The sequence below is a fragment of the Haliotis cracherodii genome, unplaced genomic scaffold (assembly GCF_022045235.1).
Source record: "Haliotis cracherodii isolate W230 unplaced genomic scaffold, xgHalCrac1.p SCAF_10, whole genome shotgun sequence".
In the NCBI taxonomy this organism is placed as follows: Eukaryota; Metazoa; Mollusca; class Gastropoda; order Lepetellida; family Haliotidae; genus Haliotis; species Haliotis cracherodii.
Genome location: NW_027266265.1, coordinates 6223600 through 6245497, shown reverse-complemented (window position 1 = coordinate 6245497; position 21898 = coordinate 6223600). Strand labels below are relative to the sequence as shown.

At 40.4% G+C, this 21898-nt stretch overlaps 2 protein-coding genes across 2 annotated transcripts; one reads left to right on the top strand and one right to left on the bottom strand.

The window, feature by feature from the left end:
* Positions 1-2993: 2993 nt before the first annotated feature.
* On the top strand, positions 2994-7067 carry LOC139445720 (ADP-ribosylation factor 6-like). Its single transcript, XM_071226928.1, has 4 exons — positions 2994-3183; positions 5198-5374; positions 5986-6120; positions 6485-7067. The coding sequence occupies exons 1-4, from the start codon at positions 3093-3095 to the stop codon at positions 6649-6651; spliced, it is 570 nt and encodes a 189-aa protein (XP_071083029.1). The 5' UTR covers positions 2994-3092; the 3' UTR covers positions 6652-7067.
* A 674-nt stretch (positions 7068-7741) lies between these two features.
* Positions 7742-16059, bottom strand: LOC139445711 (dual specificity protein phosphatase 3-like). Its single transcript, XM_071226917.1, has 3 exons — positions 15863-16059; positions 13156-13379; positions 7742-12222 (listed from the first exon to the last, which is right to left on the bottom strand). Exons 1-3 carry the CDS (start codon positions 16033-16035, stop codon positions 12026-12028), a joined length of 594 nt encoding a protein of 197 aa, XP_071083018.1. The 5' UTR covers positions 16036-16059; the 3' UTR covers positions 7742-12025.
* Between the last annotated feature and the right edge of the window lie 5839 nt (positions 16060-21898).

The window sequence follows — 21898 nt, the reverse complement described above, 5'->3', positions numbered from 1 at the left end:
AGTAGGAGACATCATTCCAGTTAACATACTACCATATCAGTTGTGAAATAATACAGTTATGAAGAAGTATTTTCCCGTATTGTTTACTGCAGTATTTGTCAGGGATCATGTCAGTGACAACTGTAACAGACACACGTGTTATATACATACACATACATCGGGATCGGTCTCACTATTGAAGTAACGTGGCCGATCGGAGGAAATAGTGAATGTAGATCTTTGAAATATTCCGATTAGCCTACATGTTACATTTAATTAGGTGCCCTGTTATGAGAATCTGCCTGGAGATGACGGTATAGTTAGATGAACCCTTGTGGTGTTACCAGTACACAGTAGGACAGATGTGTAGCGTTATAACTGAAGTAGACACAGGCCTTGTGACAACACACACTTACCTGGTGTTGAGGGAAATTGAGCAGCAGGAAGTGATTCATTCGTGACCAACTCGTGTCATTCCGGTACAAGCTTCTCGCAGTTTACGGAAAGGGGCGAGTGTTCACGAATGAATGTGTGTAACAAGGAATTGGGATTCGACCACAAGTGGGATTGTGTTTACGTGGAGTTTCTGAAAATATGGCACAATGTAGCAGCGCAGTGAATCAGAACGACCTATTAACCAAAAGAGGGGGCGGGTGGCCCAGTTATCTGAGGCGCAGTGATTCGCTGTGCAGAGTTGCGTCCCTTGAGCATGCAGGAAACCTTCGATTGTGGGTTCGAATCCCGGTTCGCCCTGATTATGTTTACAGGTTTGTCAGCACCATACCCGTGCTCGTTGGTTTCACCAAAGTGGTAAAAGTGAGGGTTGCTAATGCATAAGGGTTGGTTGCTAATGCATTAGTGCGAGTAGCTAATGAATTACTTCGGTTTGCTAAAGCACAAGTGTTGGTTGCTAATGCATGAGTGTTGGTTGCTAATACTTTAGTGTTGGTTGGTAATGCATTAGTGTTGGCTGCCAATGCATTAGTGTGGGTTGGTAATGCATGAGTGTTGGTTGCTAATGCATTAGTGTTGGTTGCTAATGCATAAGTGTGGGTTGCTAATGCATGAGTGTTGGTCACTAATGCATTAGTGTGGGTTGTTAATGCATAAGTGTTGGTTGCTAATGCATTAGTGTTGGATGGTAATGCATTAGTGTTGGTTGGTAATGCACTAGTGTTGGTTGCTAATGCATTAGTGTTGGCTGGAAATGCATTAGTGTTGGTTGCTAATGCACTAGTGTTGGTTGCTAATGCATTAGTGTTGGCTGCTAATGCATTAGTGTGGGTTGCTAATGGATAAGTGTTGGTTGCTAATGCATTAGTGTTGGTTGGTAATGCACTAGTGTTGGCTGCTAATGCATTAGTGTTGGTTGCTAATGCATTAGTGTGGGTTGCTAATGCATGAGTGTTGGTTCTTAATGCATTAGTGTTGGTTGCTAATGCATAAGTGTGGGTTGCTAATGCATGAGTGTTGGTCACTAATGCATTAGTGTGGGTTGCTAATGCATAAGTGTTGGTTGCTAATGCATTAGTGTTGGATGGTAATGCACTAGTGTTGGCTGCTAATACATTAGTGTTGGCTGGTAATGCATTAGTGTGGGTTGCTAATGCATAAGTGTCGGTTGCTAATGCACTAGTGTTGGATGGTAATGCATGAGTGTTTGATGGTAATGCATGAGTGTTGGTTGGTAATGCACTAGTGTTGGCCGCCTTATGCACTAGTGTTGGATGGTAATGCACTAGTGTTGGATGGTAATGCACTAGTGTTGGATGGTAATGCATGAGTGTTTGATGGTAATGCATTAGTGTTGGTTGGTAATGCATTAGTGTTGGTTGGTAATGCATTAGTGGTGGTTGGTAATGCATGAGTGTCCTCTTGCACCATCTCTGTGCAACCTCAAAACGGTGTTTTAAAATTTGGAACAATAAGCACATTGCACAAAGGAATCCGTGATGTACGATATAATTATATGGAGCAATATTGATTAACGTGAAATTGTTAGATTTACTGTTGTTATGCCCAAATATGTTTGACAAATTTGTTTTTAAAAATATCTTCGTGACTCAATTGTGTCTATATCAACTTGTTCTCATCGATATATGGCTGAAATAATGCCGATGCGACGTTAAATTTAAACACACACATACACGCACGTACGCACGTACGCACGTACGCACACACGCACACACACACACACACACACACACACACACACAAAACACACAAAACACACATAGATAGACACATACATATTTAAGACGGTAGATGACTAAACATATCCAATATGTATAACTGTGATTTTCCAAAACTCCTGAAACAGAACATACTCCTGGCCCACAGAAGATGAATTTCATGTGTTGATGATTTGCTCAGACTACAGTACCATAAGAATAAAATATTTACCCCAGTATTTTGTAATCAGGCCTTCGTTTGAAGGGTTTCTGATACTAATGCAGACTGGTGACGATAGTCTATGATCTAAGCGATCTCTATTATTGTATCATATCTTTCACAAGAGAACAGTCTGTTTGTGAACAAATGTCTTTTGTTACTTGTACAGCTTATATTAAGGTGCCATCCTTGTAACAGTTATAACGCCTTAATGTAAACATGATGTACTATTGGTCTTTTGGCCACATATACGACTAAACTGTCTGTCTGTAACCTCTATAAATGTATACACAACATAACTTTACGGTATTGAGCAATTAGATCACGTAATTGTGCGTCGACTACAATCACGTGACCAGTTTGTTGTGTCGATAGCCGTGTGACGTCATTTTCGCCAACCTGTCGCGATCCACATCGCAGGCGTGAGCTATTTTTAGAACTCCACGTGGCCAGAAATTGATAGGGCAAAGTTGCGTGTTGTATATTTCGCCGCCTGGTTTCCTGAATCTGAAGTATATCAGGTTGTCAGTGGTGTGTCTGTTCATATCAACGTGAGGCAGTCAGACAAAGAACGTTTGGGATAATAGCTGATGATAATTCAGAGTGGGAAAGGACAATTGTGATACAACTCTTTGTTATTCACTTGTAAACACTGTTTCTACAGAACAGGACACATTTCAAGGAACATTCATCGTGTTCAGGTGATATTTTGTGATATCGCTATGGGTTTGTTACTATCACGGCTTATGCAGATCTACAGTGAGTTTTCATCGGAACCAGCTCGGATCCTGATGCTGGGACTGGATGCAGCAGGTAGGCATGGGGAGACCTCGGGGGTGTACGTTTTGTTTGTTTGTTTGTTTAACGGCGCACTCAGCAATATAACTATAAGACGGCGATTTGTAAATAATCGAAACTGACCACCACCGATCCCGTTAGCCGACTTTTACGACAAGCATGGCTCGCTGAAGATCAATTGTAACCCGGATCTTCACGATGGAGGGGGATATACCATGTTTTATTATTCTTTATTTCTGATTCAAAATGTAGTGCTTTAACACTTTTGTATTGATGGAAGGGTGGGGTATTCAACTTTAAATACCTTTTTGTTGTGGAGTTATTAAGCTTGCATTGATCCACTTGTCAACAGGGCTTAACATTTCATCTGTTTAATCAGAACTTCGAACTCTAGTGCGGGCGGTCGGGTAGCCTAGAGGTTAAAGCGTTCGCTCGTCGAAGACCCGTCTTCGATTCCCGACATGGATACAATGTATGAAGTCCATTCCTGGTGTCCCCCGCCGTGATATTGCTGGAATATTGCTAAAAGCGGCGTAGAACCATACTCACTCATACTCTCGTAAATAAACCATGCTATAGGTAGGGACGTGGTATGTTATCTCAGTGTGCTAGCACTATAACATCGGCATCAGTCCGGACTAGTACAAGCAGCCACACACATACGTATACACATGCTCGTCGCTATATATGGGCAATAATCTTGGACGCGACTTTAAACCCCATGTCACCCAGCAATAATATGGTAATATTAGTGACCAGTGTGCAGGTAGAATATAATGTAGCGCTGTGAGCATTATCAGTGGGTGGATTCGTCGCATTACAAACGTTACCCGTCTCGGTAATATTGTAGCAGGTTAGGGTGGTGTAAATATCACAGTTAAGACCAACGCCTGCTGGGGGTGAGTTGCGACCAAAAAGCCACAAATTTATTTTCCATACCAATATTCACCCTGGAACATAATTGAACAAATAATAAATAAATAATTATACTCATTAAAACATTGCACTTATCACCGTTATTTATATAATAATTAAAATGCATTCACCACAATATTATATGATGGTTTCCATATTACTTCAACTGCATCAATGCACTTGAATATACAAGATGTATATAATACATACATGAAATATAAACAATGAATAACTAAATTATTATGCCTACCGAATGTATGGCACTCAGGTGATAGTAGGCCAAATCACACGTCACTCAGATCCATCTATAAATAACATACACATGTCATTCTAACTTTAATATAAATATCATAAAATAATATACATAGTAATCTACTGCCATATTAATTCAATCTAAACCTACTACCAACATTATCTCAAATAGAATGTCATAGATAAACCTACATAAATATACACATTACCTGTGCTGTAATATGCTCATGATTATAAACAACACACATTTCTCATGGCAAACAGTATGGCGGACACAAATACTTATATCTGTCGCCTTTATCATAAAAACATATTATAGTACATTACATCAGAGAATCATAAACATGAATGCTGTGTTTATTATCGTTACTGTACTTATGACATAAATTACATAGATACACTCAAATCACACAAGTATATCTACACTAAAATAATGTTTAAATTATACATGCTGTACTAAAACAAATATTACATCCTACATAATGTTTATAATCTAGTATTAAAACTAACCTTTTGAGATTTATAGTAAAGATGAAGCTGTGAAAGTCCTGGGCACAATACATGTCAAAATATGACTCTCATGTCGTGACTGTCCAGAGAGAGCTGTATATAGTAGACTGACTTAGTGCTTGTGTTAGTATAGAAGCTTGCCCTCTAAAAGCAAGACAAAAAGAATACTCTCGCCCCTCACAATAAACAAAAGAACTTGCCAGCCCAAGTTCAGCTTGGAGCAATCAGGCTGGAAACTTGTACCGTACATGATCTAATAAAATACACCAATTACACTGTCTAAAACCAATACCATATATATACAGATAAATTATTGAAATGACACTGCCACAATATGATGGTGTTGTTTCAGGTAAGACGACCATCCTGTACAAGCTGAAGCTGAACGAGAGCGTGTGCACCATCCCCACCATCGGCTTCAACGTGGAGACGGTCAGTCCGGTAAAGGGCGTGACGTTCACGGTGTGGGACGTTGGCGGCCAGGAGAAGATCAGACAGCTGTGGAAACACTACTACCTGAACACACAAGGTAGGTGTAATATAAGAACTTCACACGGGGAGCCACACAATTCAGAGGGCATGGTCCACGGTTCGCAGTGCACCTTGTCTGTTTTGTTTTGATGTTGTTTCACTATAGCAATATTCCCGCTATATGACAACGGTCTGTAAATAATCGCGTCTGAACCAGCCAATCCAATGATTGAGTATCGACCTACGCAGTTGAAATACGATGACATGCATCAAGTCAGCATGCCTGACCACCCGATCCCGTTAGTCGCCTCCTACGACAAGCATAGTTGCCTTTTACGGCAAGCATGTGTTGCTGAAGACCTATTCTATCCCGGATCTTCACGGGTCGTTATTGCCGAGTCACGAGTCGAAAAAAGGCCACACCCACTAATAGACTACTGTTTCTGATTGGCTGATCATAGAATGGACGGGGTTTGTGCATAATTGCGCTGGACGATGTCACTGGTTTCATATTGTTATCAACAGTGTGTTTGTGTTAATGATTAAGCAAGCAGTATGTGAAGATATTATTGTTGACTATGCGTATTCACACATTGTGCTCACCGACCTTTACGTTTATATTTCCTTTATGGCAAAACATGATTAAGTCAATTCTTAAATAACCCCCAGGTCTGATCTACGTGGTGGACAGCGCAGACCGTCTACGCATAAAAGAAGCCAGATCGGAGCTGCACGGAATCTGCAGTACGCCGGAGATGGTAGGGGTGCCGGTGGTGGTGATCGCCAACAAGCAGGACTTGCCAGGTGGGTGCGTCAGAATGGTCCATGTGAATTACTGCTGACAAGTATCAGACCAACATATTACGAAGTGGGGTTATCAGAAATCGGCTTCATGAATTGTACGGTGGGGATGTGGTGTCAAACCAGTGTCTTCGGCGATACGACCTAACGCTTTGACTACTGGGCCACCACAACGCCACTGGCATATAATAGCCAATGACTTATATATATCAGGTGTGTTTTCTACAGTCAAGGGACACAACTCGACATTACATATACAGAAATTATGTCTCTATTTATTTACTATTCGCATGGCTGAAAATAGGCCTATTTTCCGACCCTGTTATATCTACTTGTTTGTTATATATTCTTGTGTGTCTGTACGTAGGTGCCCTAAAGCCCTCGGAGGTCGTCGTGGAACTTGACATGAGGGACCTCAGTGACCGGAAATGGTACATACACGGCTCATGCGCACCAAATGGAGAAGGGTTATTGGAATCAGTCCAGGAAATGTCGCGACTCGTGAAAGACTTTCAGAAAGCTCGTCGACGATGACAGGGGACGTTCCACAACACCAAGCATAATACAGAATCCAAACAGCACAATGAAAAAGTATGTGGTATACAGGGCCCTGCTCCCCGTCTGAAGTTCAGCGAGACACCATTTAAGTCGGGATCATGCACAGAGGATGGAGGCCAGTGCGAGTCAGTGCGTCTGCCATCCCGGAGGTAACTTCATTTGGGAGACATTTTTGAACTCGTTCTTCAAGGTTCTCACAGCGCTGGCAATTCAAGGTGTTCACAACGCTGGCAATGTGAAGTTCAAATTCCCATGGATATTGAAATCACCGAAATGATCATGTGAGTGAATGGTGTGTTACGCCGCACGTGGTTATGTTCCTATTGTCAGTGAACTGTGTCTGAAATTAGACTGTGATAGCTCAGGTACGTTAAGTTTGAAACTCTTCAGAAATCAACGAATGACTTTATTTACAGTGTCATAGATTCATTTTTATTTTGTTGTGTATTTGTAAATATGTTGTAAATATTGTTTGTATAATTTGTTGTGTGTAATAAAAACGTTTTTCAAACACCGGGGAGTTCACCCTAAGTATGGGAGTTACGATCATGTTAGTGCTGCGACTGTCGCAAGTTTATGTTAAAGTATGGGAGTTACGATCATCTTAGTGCTGCGACTGTCGCAAGTTTATGTTAAAGTATGGGAGTTACGATCATCTTAGTGCTGCGACTGTCGCAAGTTTATGTGAAAGTATGGGAGTTACGATCACCTTAGTGCTGCGACTGTCGCAAGTTTATGTTAAAAGTATGGAAGTTACGAGTTGCGTTAAGACTGTTTTATGGAACGGACCCGTGTGTTGGGTAATATATAGGCGGGTATAAAGTCTAGGTTTTAAGGGTTCATTATTCTAGGGAGTGAGTTTGGTTTAACGCCACTTTTACCAGTATTCCAGCTGTATCAAGGCATGTCGGCTTAACGTGTGGGGATGTTTGAAGTGATGCAGGTCTTAAACGTTTAGCTATTTGCTGAAACCAACAAGGAGGGTTACAAGCCATTCACCTGACATTGGAGTCAGCATGAAGCATGAAGTCACATGGTCATACAATTAACAATGACAACCAGTAAACATATTTATTCATAAAAAGAGTACAAGTTGTAACATATTTAATAACCAGCATATTAGTCATCTTGTAAAAAATGTAATAAACGGGAGTAAGAGAGGTAAATGGATATAAAACAACAAAGAACTAACCCAAAGGTGACAACACTGAAACCTGATACTGCTCAGGAGAGAGCACCTGGGAACATTGACAGATCACAGACTTGTTGGAGAGAATCAGTGGGAGTGTACTACAGCGTCTGGTTACAACCGCAAGCAACACGTGAGTTACACCCTAGCTGCTGGCATGGGGTTACCTGGGCAACACGTGAGTTATACCATAGCTGCTGGCAAGGGGTTAACCGGCAACATGTGAGTTACACCCCAGCTGCTGGCAAGGGGTTACCCAGGCAACATGTGAGTTACACCCAAGCTGCTGACAAGGGGTTGCCTGTGCAACACATGAGTTACACCCTAGCTGCTGGCAAGGGGTTACCTGGGAAACATGTGAGTTACACCCAAGCTGCTGATAAGGGGTTAACTGGGCAACATGCGAGTTACACCCTAGCTGCTGATAAGGGGTTAACTGGGCAACATGTGAGTTATACTCTAGCTACTGGCAAGGGGTTAACTGGACAACAGAAGAATTAACCCTAGCTGCTGATAAGGGGTTAACTAGCAAGATAAGATTTAGCCCTAGCTGCAGATTAGGGGTTAACTGGGCAACATGTGAGTTACACCCCAACTGCTAACAAGAAGTCAGCTGTGCAACATAGACTTACACCCTAGCTGCTGGCAAGGGGTTAACTGACCAACATAAGATTTAGCCCTAGCTGCTGATAAGGGGTTAACTGGACAACCTGTGAGTTATACCCGAGCTGCTGGCAAGGGGTTAACTGTCATTTCGTGTTACCACAGACATTAATCCATGTCTGCTCTATGTTACTGAAGAAGTCAAGAGTTATTTCCCTTATGCCTTACACAAGAGACATTTGAAGGCACTTTTCTATTGCTGAAGACGCTAGGTACCTGTACAGTCCTGCATTATATAGGTATCCTTGCATTATTCAACACGACAAAGCCTATATATGGTAAGAGTCAGCAGAATGCTGAGGGCAAGTTTACTGATCCGTGAGTTATGGAAGTCAACATTCTAAAGGTGCGTTTTGGATCAAATATCTAGTAAATGAAATCACTTTTTCATTTTATAACTAACTTTGAAAATATGTTTTGGGGTTTATGGAGCTCTAAACATAACAACTGGTGCACACACTATTTAATACGAAATACTTGTAGCAGATTCACGCAAAGTGTTCACACCAGTTTTACATTAGTAACTCCATAAATACAATTTCATACTGAAGTCTATCCTTATGAATATATAGGTAAAAACATAATAGCTTCAGAGACTGCTATTTAATTATTTACACAAAAAGCTTCATCAGTGACATCGTTCAGAGTGATCGTGCAACACAAACCCCGCCTACTGTATTATCAGCCAATCAGGAAACGTATGTCCGTTATTGGGCGTGGCATGTTTGCTTGGTTAGCCAACCAAGTGATCAAAGTGCTGATATATTTTGTAATGTCTGTCCTTACTATCGATAGTTCAGCCCAGCATGTTAATCACTGTTATTTCAACTTGCCATGAATGTATTGCTATGTATTGACGAGTGATAAATCAGTACGCCCCAGCTGCCATACCCAACGGTTGACAGGGATACTCTTGGTGTGAGTGAGTGAGTTGGGTTTTACCCGCTGTGAGCAGTATTCCAGTTATATCATGACATGTCAGCTTAATGTTTGAGGAAAGCCTGAAGTGATGCAGATCACGTTGGTGAAACCCACAAGCACGGGTATGGTGCTGATAAACCTAGAAACACAATTGGAGTGAAATGGGGTTTGAGCCCATGATCATAGGTTTCTAGCGTGCCCAAGGGACGCAACTCTGCACAGCGAATGGCGGCGCCTTAGACGACTAGGCCACCTGTGCCGTAGATGTGTATTGCCATGAGTTTGATTAAATACCAGATTCAAATTTCACTACATACAAAGACACACACAGCCCCTCTGAAGGGTTCATAAAAAAACATATCAATACTGTAACAAAACATACATTTCTGTAAAATATCACTCATCGTTATGTTGGTACCTTCAAGTAAAGCGAATTACATTCATCAATATATGTTTCATACAAATTAAACATAGTAATCAAAATTGCATCTTCTCGAGGCAAGGGAGTTAACTGACTGTAAAAGTCAAGTTTCCACCCTTGCCCCGGTAGGCTTGAAATTTATAGGTTCTATCGCAGCGCCACCAGTGGCTATAACGAGGTATGTCCCTTCTATGTCCCTCCTACTGACCAATCAGATTTCACCTCTGATACCACTTGCATTTGGTTCCAAAAAAATGGCGGCGCCCAGTGATGACGATCTGGTTGATAATCAAGATCTGTATTGTAATAACATGGGTCATATTTGCAAAGTTCCCGCAATCGACCAAAATCTGCACAGCAGTTTACAAACCGGATGCTGATTTCATTACACGATTTTGATTGGACTATGCATAGACTCATTAGTGCAGCCAAAATGTAACTCCATTACCGCAGGTGAGTTTGTCAAGGGTGGAAACTGGACTTCTATAGTCAGTCAACACCTTGCCTCTGGAAGATGTCAAAATAGATGCCAATAGATCATTCAACAAAAGATTAAAGCTCAGATGTTGGGAGAAATGCTATGTGAGCACATCCATAAAGTTTAAACAATAAATAAGTTAAAGCCATTTTCACAATGTCCCTGACAATACCCAAGACATTCTTGCACTGTGACAAAACTAAGGATATGTCGACACTGTGCCCCTGACAAACTGTCCCTCGCATAACCCAGGACATTCTTACACAACCCAGTACATCCCTTCACTGACAAAACATTTGAGTGGGTAGAGCCATGTCATAAACCTAGGAAAACATAAACAGCTTTCAAGACATCACAAGCATGTAACATGATACAGATTATCAACAATATTTCCACAGCCCTGGGATTTTGTACAGAGAAAATAGATACACAGTTACAAAACCAGATATTTTTTACTTAAAACTATGAGCATGATTTTTTAAAAAGAAAAACATCTTGTAACTTTTGAAGCAGGCAATTTCAAGAATTTTAAGGGATAATACATTTTTATCAACAAAATCCCACTACTAACCACACATATAGATTTCTATACATTTCAAACAAAATATTTGAGAAATGGCAATAAATGGGTTTCTAATATGGCTGCTGAGGCAGCCATATTGAAATTCCAATTTTGAGGTGCTGAACAACCTTGAACCCCCTTATAGTAACTATAGTAACAAACATTTACACAAACAATCTCACAAATCAGCAATAATCATAGCTTTAGGGGCAACAAAAACTACGGATGACTTGTGATGACATGAACTCATACAAACCTTCAGCAGGCCAGGTGAGCTAAATATCACTTGTGATGAACACTCTTTATACTGGAGTATAAAAGATATAACCAGGATGAAGGGGTTGGATTATTTTCTCAAAATGTCACATTTCACCATCTTCAAGTTGATGGATCCGGTGTACAGCATCACTAAAACTGTGCCGAAACCAACTTCGGTTTCAAATATCAATGGAGAAAGACACAATCTAACTAATGTTTGATTTGTTATGCATATTGCGCAAATCTTGACATAACCATGGTAACAGGTTTCTGTTTTCCCTGATCGCATAAAAAAGTAAATTCCATTTGCTTACAATCTTAATACCACAGTATACCTTAGCAACAAAATAAATTCACAAAGTGGGTTATCAGAATTACAAACATAAAATTCATCAACTGAAATATTAAATAACAAACTGTACATCATAAGAAACATATTTATTGTTAGTGAGTGAGAATAGTTTCACACCACTTTTAGTAATATTCCAGCATTATCATGGCCAGGCACACATTGTACCCATAAGGAGAATTGAACTCAGGGTCTTCAGCATGTTAAGCAAATGCCTTAACCACTAGGCTCATTCATTGCAAAGAACACAACCATGAACAAAGTTCTGAGAGAGTAGAAAAGGAATTGAGTCTCAATATTCTATAAATACATGAATCTCATGATGGAGTAGACATGGTTGATATGTTGGTTTGTACACCATGGTCAAGTTACAATGGACTCGGCAGACACCAAGATGGCTTCCATGGACTTAGCAGACACCAAGATGGCTTCCATGGACTCGGCAGACATCAAGATGGCTTCCATGCACTCAGCAGACATCAAGATGGCTTCTATGGACTCAGCAGACATCAAGATGGATTCCCATGTAGCTTCCTGTTTAGCTCACACAGTTGTTTGAGAAAGCCATCATTTGGGAAAATCTCTCGCTTGGCTCGAACTAATTTCACTGCCTCCTTGAGCGGCATGTCTCGCTTCAACATGAGAAACGCCAGTACGGTTGATCCTGATCGACTTACGCCCTGCATGCAGTGGATGTAGACCTTCCCTGTACAACACAACATAGGTTTAGATACACAGTGAGTGAGGGAGTGAGGGAGTTTAACGCCACTTTGAACAGTGTATTACCCCGGTAGTTACAGGGATTTATCTAGGCCTGCTCAGAGGCTGATATTTGATACAAAAACTTCCAAATTTGATCAGCTGCTTCGCTTAGGGTTATATATTATTTTAAATATATTTAGTAAAAGCTACAACTAAAATAACATGATATTGGAATATGTTATTCCTGGTAAAAAAAAGTTTCAGATACAATTTTTGTCGATCCTTGCATTAAAATCCTGTAAAGTTATATCATTGGGCGTGTCTTGACCGAATCACCGGTAGATTCCCAGGAAACATGTGTACAGCTGATTGCTGTTTCCAGCTTAATTTACGAGAAAAAACAAAAGGTAATCTTAATCCCTGGATGTAAAACAATGCCTAGCTGAACAAAAAATACAGTTTAAATGGTAAATCAACATGTCTGGTGATTTTTTATCTCAAATTTCAAATATGTACTGACCAAGTTTCTCATCACCGGTTCATTTACCGGAATTTGCTGAAGGGTTTTGGTGTTATTCTTTCAGCGCATAATATTCAAAAAACATTTTCCCAAAATACTGAATCTGCTAGAGGGGTGTTCGCATTATACTCGGGTGCGCACTATACTCAAGAAAATACAGTAACGGGATTGGATGGTCAGGCTTGCTGACTTGGTTGAAACATGTCATCGTATCCCAATTGCGTGAATCGATGCTCATGATGTCAATCACTGAATTGTCTGGTCCAGACTCGATTAGTTACAGACTGCCGTCATATAGCTGGAATATTGCTGAGTGCGGCGTTAATCATCAAACAAACAAACAAAATGTTATGTCTCTGAAATCAGCTCCCTTATCACAGGAGAACCCAGTCTATCATCACAGTCTTTAAAACTCACCATTGTCTGCAAGAGCTTTGTCTATAAAGTCAGCTGCCTTGTCGAAGTGTTGACTGAGGTTGTAGGTAAATATGTCCTTCCCAGGGAAACCGAAAAACTGGATTCCAACATCACTGAAATATTCAGCATTGGTGTCGATCATGTTGAACTTGGCTCCCATGCAGGTGTTGACAACGTGTGTGATGCCCATAGCCTTCAGGTCCTCCTTGTCCCGGGCTGTGGAGCTGCAACACAGCACATGGCCAATAACGCTGGTCCTATATTATGGGAGTTGGCAGAGCTACAGATAAGCAGGTATTTGCGTAAAATACCCCTAAATATTCAAAACCCAATTACTTTCAATTAACTTGCGTTTAGAAACCCATGCATTAAATGAAAAACTCAAATGTATAAAAACAGCTCATGTAAATACCCAATGAAACTTTTTCAACACGCGTACAAAGGAGCTAATTTACGAAACACAATTACGAGCTTAATTACTTTCTGAGTCACGCCTATATTTAGAACAGTTATATACAAATGATATACATCTAAAACATTAATTCATTTTTTCAAAATCTTCAAATGTTCACTAATTTTGGGAAAAACCCAATATGGTGATGACTAGATCAGTGAGAAAATATTGGTTACACAATCAAAAATGGAATAACCCAAATAACCCTAGAGTAAAAACTCAATTGCTCAAAAAGTTATCTGGAGCTACATATGGAGACCTTAACACCAATAAAGTTTCAGGCCACTGGCTCTCTAACATTATGGAAAACATTTTGGGATTATCATTTTTAAATCAAACACATAATTTCATCTGAATCCATCAAGCTCCGGAATATCAAGCAAAAAACGTAAAACATTTGAGGATGGTGACAAAGGACAACATCAGCCCACATGAGGTAAAGGGTAGGGTGAGGAGGGACAGAAAGAGAGAAATCTCATTAAAATCAAATCTTAGTTCTCGCTACTGCTAAACAAAGATCTGTTGACACCCCATTATGGGTCACGTCAAAACGACCTTTCATATGACCAATCAGAGTGTCGCTTACCAGATCATGAAAGTGACAGTCAGAATGCATTTTCTGATCATGCTACCTTGAAAATTCAAACAGGAGATACAGGGTTTATGACTGAAACTATACAATCTAGGCCATCTATTAGCCATTCCAGAATGTTCTTTTGTTCAACTTCTTGTCAATCATTTTTTTGGTCACAATTGGTGAAAGGTCGGTCTGATGTGACCCGTAATGGGATGTCCTCAGATCTGATTTTAATGAGATTGGAAAGAGAGTGTTATCTAGTTAGGTTGTTTGTTGTTTGTGTGTTGTTTAACGACATACTCAACAATATTCCAGCTTTGTTTCATAGGCATTACTTAGAATTTGACGGATGACAAAGTAGAGATAATTCATGGATAACAACTTCTTTATTTACTGTAAGGCGACGTTCCGGTATAGATCCTTATATCATTGTCAAGCTAGGTATAAGGATTTATACCAAAATGTAAATGAAGAAGTTGTTGTCCATAGACTATCTCTACTTTGAATATATCAGCTATGTGACTGAGGCCTGTAAATAATCAAGTCTGGACCAGTACCAATCCAAGCCATTGAGGTACAAGGACATGCTATCAACCAAGTCACTGAGCTTGACCACCTGGGTACAGTTCCACAAAGCAATCTTAGCGCTACGACTATCGTAAGCCAGTGTTCAAGTATGGGAGTTACGATCACCTTAGCGCTAAGTAGTGGTGTAACGATACGGCGATACAGTATTGTATCCCGATGCACAGCCCACAATACGATGCATCGATTTGGAAAGCATGTATCGCGATACATACGATATTTTCATAACACAGTTTTACTTACCGTATTTTCTTGAGTATAGTGCGCATCTTTTTCCAAAAAACACAGCTGTGTAGAAGGGGGTGCGCATTATACACGAATTAATGAGTTTTGATGTTTTTTTCCCCATGGAAAGACATTACCGCGAGCACGTAACACTGGAAATACCATGTCAACAAATCCATATCTGTGTCCGGCTTAGTTTACGAGAAAATACACAAGGTAATCTTAATCCCTGGATATAAAACTATGCCTAGCTGAACGAAAAATACAATTTAAACAGTAAATCAACATGTCTGGTGATTTTTTATCTCAAATTTCGAATTTGTACTGACGAAGTTCGCTGAAGGGGCACGGTGTAATTTTTTTTTGCGCATAATATTCAAATTTTTTTTTTTCCAAAATATTGAATCCGCTAGAGGGGGTGCGCATTACACATGGGTGCGCACTATACTAAAGAAAATACATGAAATACGTTTAACAGTTTCAAAGCCAGTTTGTTGTTTAAGTAAAACATACTGTATTGCTGACACTTTACTATAACAGTAAATAAACACCTTATATCTTCTTTAACTGTACTTGTCACATCTTTTAGAGAGCAGAAAGACATCAACTTGGCTTAGCTTGTACCAGTAAACACTGTATCGTGATACGTATCGTATTGCGACCCCTGTATCGCGATACGTATCGTATCGCAACCCTCCTGTATCGTTACACCTCTAGCGCTAAGATGGCTTTGTGGAACGGGGTCCAAATCCATTATAACCAGTCTAGAGTTGGGGACCTTTTCTAACCCAGACAGGTAACAAAGATAGATGCAATGTGAAACAAAAGATGATTCTGTAGGGGCCAATATGTCTGCCCTGACTTACTGGTCACCGAGGACAATCCCTGGGTACACCTCATCATATTTATGTTTGGGTGCCGCGGGAAAGCTGAACAGACTGTAGGCTCCGTGGGGGACAGGCTTGGACGTCATGGAATCGTTGTTGGACTGAAGATACTCTCGTACCTCACGCAATAAGTTTGAATCGTGTGATGTCATTGCTAGTTGGAACTGGAAGAGGATGAAAACATATTATACATGGGACACTGACATCCCCTTCCCCGTGAAGCACTGCTGTGTTAGAATGTACAGCATACTCTTTGATGAGCTTGTACATTAGGAGAACTTCTTTGTTTGTTTGTCTGTTGTTTAACACAGCACTCAGCAATATTCCAGCTATATGGTGGCAGTCTGTAAATAGACAATGACAATGCAGTGATCGACATAATGAGAATTGATCCATGCAATTGGGATACGATGACATGCATCAACCAAGTCAGCGAGTCTGACCACCCGATCCTGCTACTTGCCTCTAACGACAAGCATAGTCTCCTTTTACGGCAAGCATGGGAGGAGATTATGCAAATAATTTTTACAAATTAAGGAACATGTAATATATTTACATATATTTGTTTATAATGTCTTCCTCTGAGGTATCGGAGAGGATAGAGTTCCAGAAATAAAGTTTTCGAATTTAAAGATATATATCTACAAACAAAAAATTTAAACTCAAATGGTGCCCAGAACAATGCTGAATTTCAGAGCTGAGGCAGTTCTAGACTTGCCAGATCATTCTAGACTTGAATATATGTTTCTTCTGTTGGCTGAGTGAGAGTATGGTTTAACGCCGCTTTAAGCAATATTCCAGCAATATCACGGCGGGGGTCACCAGAAATGGGCTTCACACATTGTACCCAAGTCAGGAATCGAACCCGGGTCTTCAGCATGACGAGCAAACCCTTTTACCACAAGGCTACCCGACTGCCCCTCTGTTGGTTGACAACCGTCTTATCATGACACATGTCCAAGTCTTTAACATGATCAATACTTCAACATGTTCAAGGCTTCAACATGTCCAAGGCTTGGCTTCAACATGTCCAAGGCTTCAACATGTTCAAGGCTTCAACGTGTTCAAGACTTCAACATGTCCAAGGCTTCAACATGTACAAGACTTCAACATGTTCAAGGCTTCAACGTGTTCAAGACTTGGAAATGTTCAAGGCTTCAACATGTCCAAGGCTTGGCTTCAAAATGTCCAAGGCTTGGCTTTAACATGTCCAAGGCTTCAACGTGTTCAAGACTTCAACATGTCCAAGGCTTCAACGTGTTCAAGGCTTCAACGTGTTCAAGACTTTAACATGTTCAAGACTTCAACACAATCTCATTAAAATCAGATCTTAGTTCTCGCTACCGCTAAACAAAGATCTGAGGACATCCGATTACAGGTCACATCAGAAAGACCTTTCATCCAACCAATCAGAGTGTCGCTTACCAGATAATGAAAGTTACAGTCGGAATGTGTTTTCTAATCATGCAACCACGAAATATTTAACACGGGGTATTCCGAACGACAGTTACGGGTTTTAGGATTATATCCATACAATCTAGGCCATCAATAAGCCATTCTAGAATGTTCTATTTATCAGTTTCAATTTTTTTATTCGAGAATATGTCTAAATATGTTTTTGAAGCGTAGTCGCCTGTTTGAAACTAGTGTCGTAAAGCTGGAGAAAGCTGCCTTCTGTTTGGCTAATGTCATTTCATTCGTCGGTCAAAATTCACGAAAGGTCGTTCTGACGTGAGCCGTAATGGGATGTCCTCAGATCTTTGTTTAGCGGTAGCGAAAACTAAGATATGATTTTAATGAGATTGGACTTCAACATGTTCAAGACTTCAACGTGTTCAAGACTTCAACATGTTCAAGACTTCAACATGTTCAAGACTTCAACATGTTCAAGACTTCAACGTGTTCAAGACTTTAACATGTTCAAGACTTCAACATGTTCAAGGATCCAACATGTTCAAGACTTCAATGTGTTCAAGTCTTCAACATTTCAATAGACAATGGTATCTCCACTAAATGCTGGGTCACTAAAACACCCACTACACACACACACTCGCCTCACTATATGTTGCTTTGTCATTATGGTGAAATGGGGTTTAATGTCGCGTCCAAGATTATTGCACTTACATAGTGACATGCATGCACATGTGTGTGTGTGTGTGTGTGGCTGCTTGTACTAGTCCGGACTGATGCCGATTTATAGTGCTAACCCACTGAGATACCATGCCGCAGTTTAACATGAATACCCCACTCAGACACTGTCTACTGACTCCGAGCCAACCCGTCAACGGTACAACAAGTACCATCTTTTAACATCTTTTGGTATGATGCGGCTCTCCAGGCGGAGGCTCTACCACTAGACCACGGAGGCGGTCACTTTGTTATGGTGTAATGTAGACATTATAATGCTTATGTAACAATATAATGATGAATTACAGGTGGTCTAAATAAGCGTAATCCTTAGCCAGGAACCTACGTAACCACAGGATCATATGTAACTAAAAATACCGTATTTGACGTAATAAGCGCTCAGGGCGCTCTCAAAATTAGAAATAGTGGGCTCTTATTCGAATATTATTTTTGTGAAATAAAAGAGTTGAAAGGTAAATTTCGTGGTTTATGCTGACAGCCTGAAATGTTTATATACGAGAGATATATTTTTCCAGAATTTAATTGCCCATAATTAAGGGTGCATATAACACACGAGTGCGTATTATACGCGAATAAATAAGTCTTGTGTACATTGATCAATCGGAAGGGGTGCTAATTGGGATTGTTCACTAGCCAATATATTAGCAAATATCGGCGTGGGCGCTTATTAGAGCGGGGCGCTTATTACGTCGAATACGGTAATATCAAACTGACAGACTTCTGCCTCGACTGTGAGTTTGTTAGTATTATTAGCTACATGTTCCTATGATGTAACAAATATTCTATACCAACGAGATCGCATTCTAGGCCAAGGTATAGTATCTCAGTTACATAGCCCTGTGGTCATTCGTATTGAATGCATTGAAAAGACACAGGAAAATTATTAATGTCATTCAATTTTTTCAGTGAAGATCAATCCTTTCACGCAATATTACATCGTATTGAACGGTTGATCTACATGACACCTCTATAACACTACCCATCTTGTACATTGGCTTTCAAATGAAAGTCGTTGGGACATAAGGGTTAACTGTATTTTAGGATATCTGTTTTAATGAAACAAACTAGAATCTGTTCGAAACGCTGACCTACCTGGAGCCTCGTTAGTGAGCTATTTTTAAGTCTCTGCCTCGACTGACAGCCGCTTGATCCTGCTTCTCTGCAAGACGTGGTTCCTGAAAGTTTCCACTCGTTTCACTTCCTCAAACAGTCTTCTCTCTGTCGCTGCCCTGCGAATTCCCCGGGCATATTTATCATTGTAGCGATCATTGCTAAATATAGAACATACCTGGTTGTTATTGCAGTTATCGCCCGTGTCGCCTCCCATATATGGTCAATAACAATCTACCTACACATTGACAGGCAATCTAAGTGAAGTTATTGCACCACTAATGACTCAGTGCAATTAGAGTTACGTCCCTTGGACCTTAGCACAGTCACTAACACTGACTGTGAGGATAAAAATAGGCCATACTTGGGGAAAGCCTACAAAATATGAGGAGTATTATTAGGGACTATCTGTCCAGAGTAGTTTGATTTTGTTGGTACCGAGCGCCTTGGTGCGAGTACGCTTCAAAATTAGGGCGGCTTAGACATTTTTATTTTTTTTAAATAATTGTTTGTTTTTGTTTCTTTTTTTGTTTTGTTATTTGTTGTGTGGGTTTTTTGTTTCTGTATTTTTGGTGTTTTGGGTTTGTTTTTGTGTTGTTGTTTTTTGTTTGTTTTGCTTTTGTTTTGTTTTGGGTTTGTTTTGTTTGTTTGGTGTTGTTTTGTTTGTTTGGTGTTGTTTTTGTTTGTTTGGTGTGGGTTTTTTTAGGGTTTTTTTTGTTTGTTATTTTTTGGAAAGGGGTGTCCTCTTCATATTCTTGTACGTTTTTTTCATGATTCTCGCCGAAAGGACAAAATGCAAAATCACTATATATTTTATTATATAATGTCAATTTTATTATGACCCGCCACAAATATGTGTATTACCTTTTTATAACCCTCCCCTAGAGACTGTCATATTTGTTGGTGAACAACCTGACTCTCTCTGACCCCCCACCCCACACCACTTTATTCTTTGAAACCAAATAGAAACATCAGGCGAATATTATTTACGCATTAGCAGTGGGCGGTACATAATTTCTCTGCCGCCCATAAATCATGGTAACAAACAGTGGTCTGTTACACACGTGTCTGTGTGTTCCCTTTCTGTGTGATTAACAGTAGTTGTCTAGCATATAGCACACATACATCATCACACATATGTATACACTCCTGCACTTTTGATAGGGATATTTGTATTTTTCCGAGATACACACGAACGCTTCTCATAAAATGTCAAGTGTATGTTCAAATAGAACGACGTACATAGCTGATTATCCTTGTGAAAAGTTGAGTAATATGTTGTGACTAACACACTGCCTGTGATGAATACGACCCGTGGAGATCCGGGCTAGAATAGGTCTTCAGCAACTCATGCTTGCCGTAAAAGGCAACTATGCTTGTCGTAAGAGGCGACTAACGGGATCGGGTGGTCAGGCTCGCTGACTTTGTTGATGCATGTCATCGTGTCAAAATTGCGTGGATCGATGCTCGTGATGGCAATCACTGGATTGTCTGGTCCAGACTCGATTATTTACAGACCGCCGTCATATAGCTAGAATATTGCTGTGATGAGTACACCATACGTGGTATTATTTTTAGATCCGCTTGTTTTGGTAATGATTCAATAGCTGTTTTGAAAAAAACAAATGCCTTAATTAGTTTTTCCTAAGTTTGATATTCATCATAACATCACAAGATGCTAACACAATAACCACGCTTCATCAATCCGCTACGTACGCACAAGCCATGGGTCGTCAAATGTTATACGTCATCTAGCGCTGCGCTCAACAGCAAACAATAAAGGCATGATTATATGGCTGCTTCTATGACTATGATGTCATAAGCAATAATGCGAACTCACCAAGACTGGAGGCGCCTAGCATGGATTTAACACAGTGAGTGAGTGAGTGAGTTATCTTGAACAGTATTTCCGTTACAGCACGTGGTATTAGCTTGTCGTGGTAGCAAGTCTGAAGGAACGGTCGAAGACCACTTTTATGTCGACCGCGAGCATGGTTTTGATGTTGTGAAATACAATGCTCATTATCAGGGCCAATCTATGATTCGATACATCTGCGCATCCTGGCACGGCCAAGGGATGCAACTCTAAGCCACTGAGTCAGCCGTGTCTCCATTACGAACTGCTGGGAAAAGAAAGTACTTTGTATGCACAGCCATGTTTGATGGTGGCTGAAAATGGAACAAACAAGGAATGGCTATTTAGGTGTCATTTTGGATATCACATGCATCATATCAATGAGTATATCACAACGGGTCACGTGCACATGACGTCTCAAGGAACATGTGGATCGCAATATCGGCGACTGTTTACAATTGTCTACTTTCTTTTGCCCGACAGTTTATTTCAAGGTTGATGCTGCTACCCATCCTCTTGTGAGTGAGTGAGTGAGTGAGTATGGTTTTAGCAATATTCCAGCAATATCACGGCGGGGGACACCAGAAATGGGCTTCACACATTGTACCCATGTCGCGAATCGAACCCGGGTCTTCGGCGTGACGAGTGAACGCTTTAATCACTAGGCTACCCGACCGCCCCTTTTAGGCCACTTTTAGCAATATTCCAGCAATATCATGGTGGGCTTCACACATTGTACCCAATTGGGAAATCGAACACGGGTCTTCGGCGTCACGAGCGAACGCTTTAACCACTAGGCTACCCCCCATCCTCTTTAAGAAAGGTCATGTGTCATGTACCAATTCTTAATCAAATGAAGAAGAAATCTTTTTGAAGATTACATCCGTGTTTTGTTTGTTTAT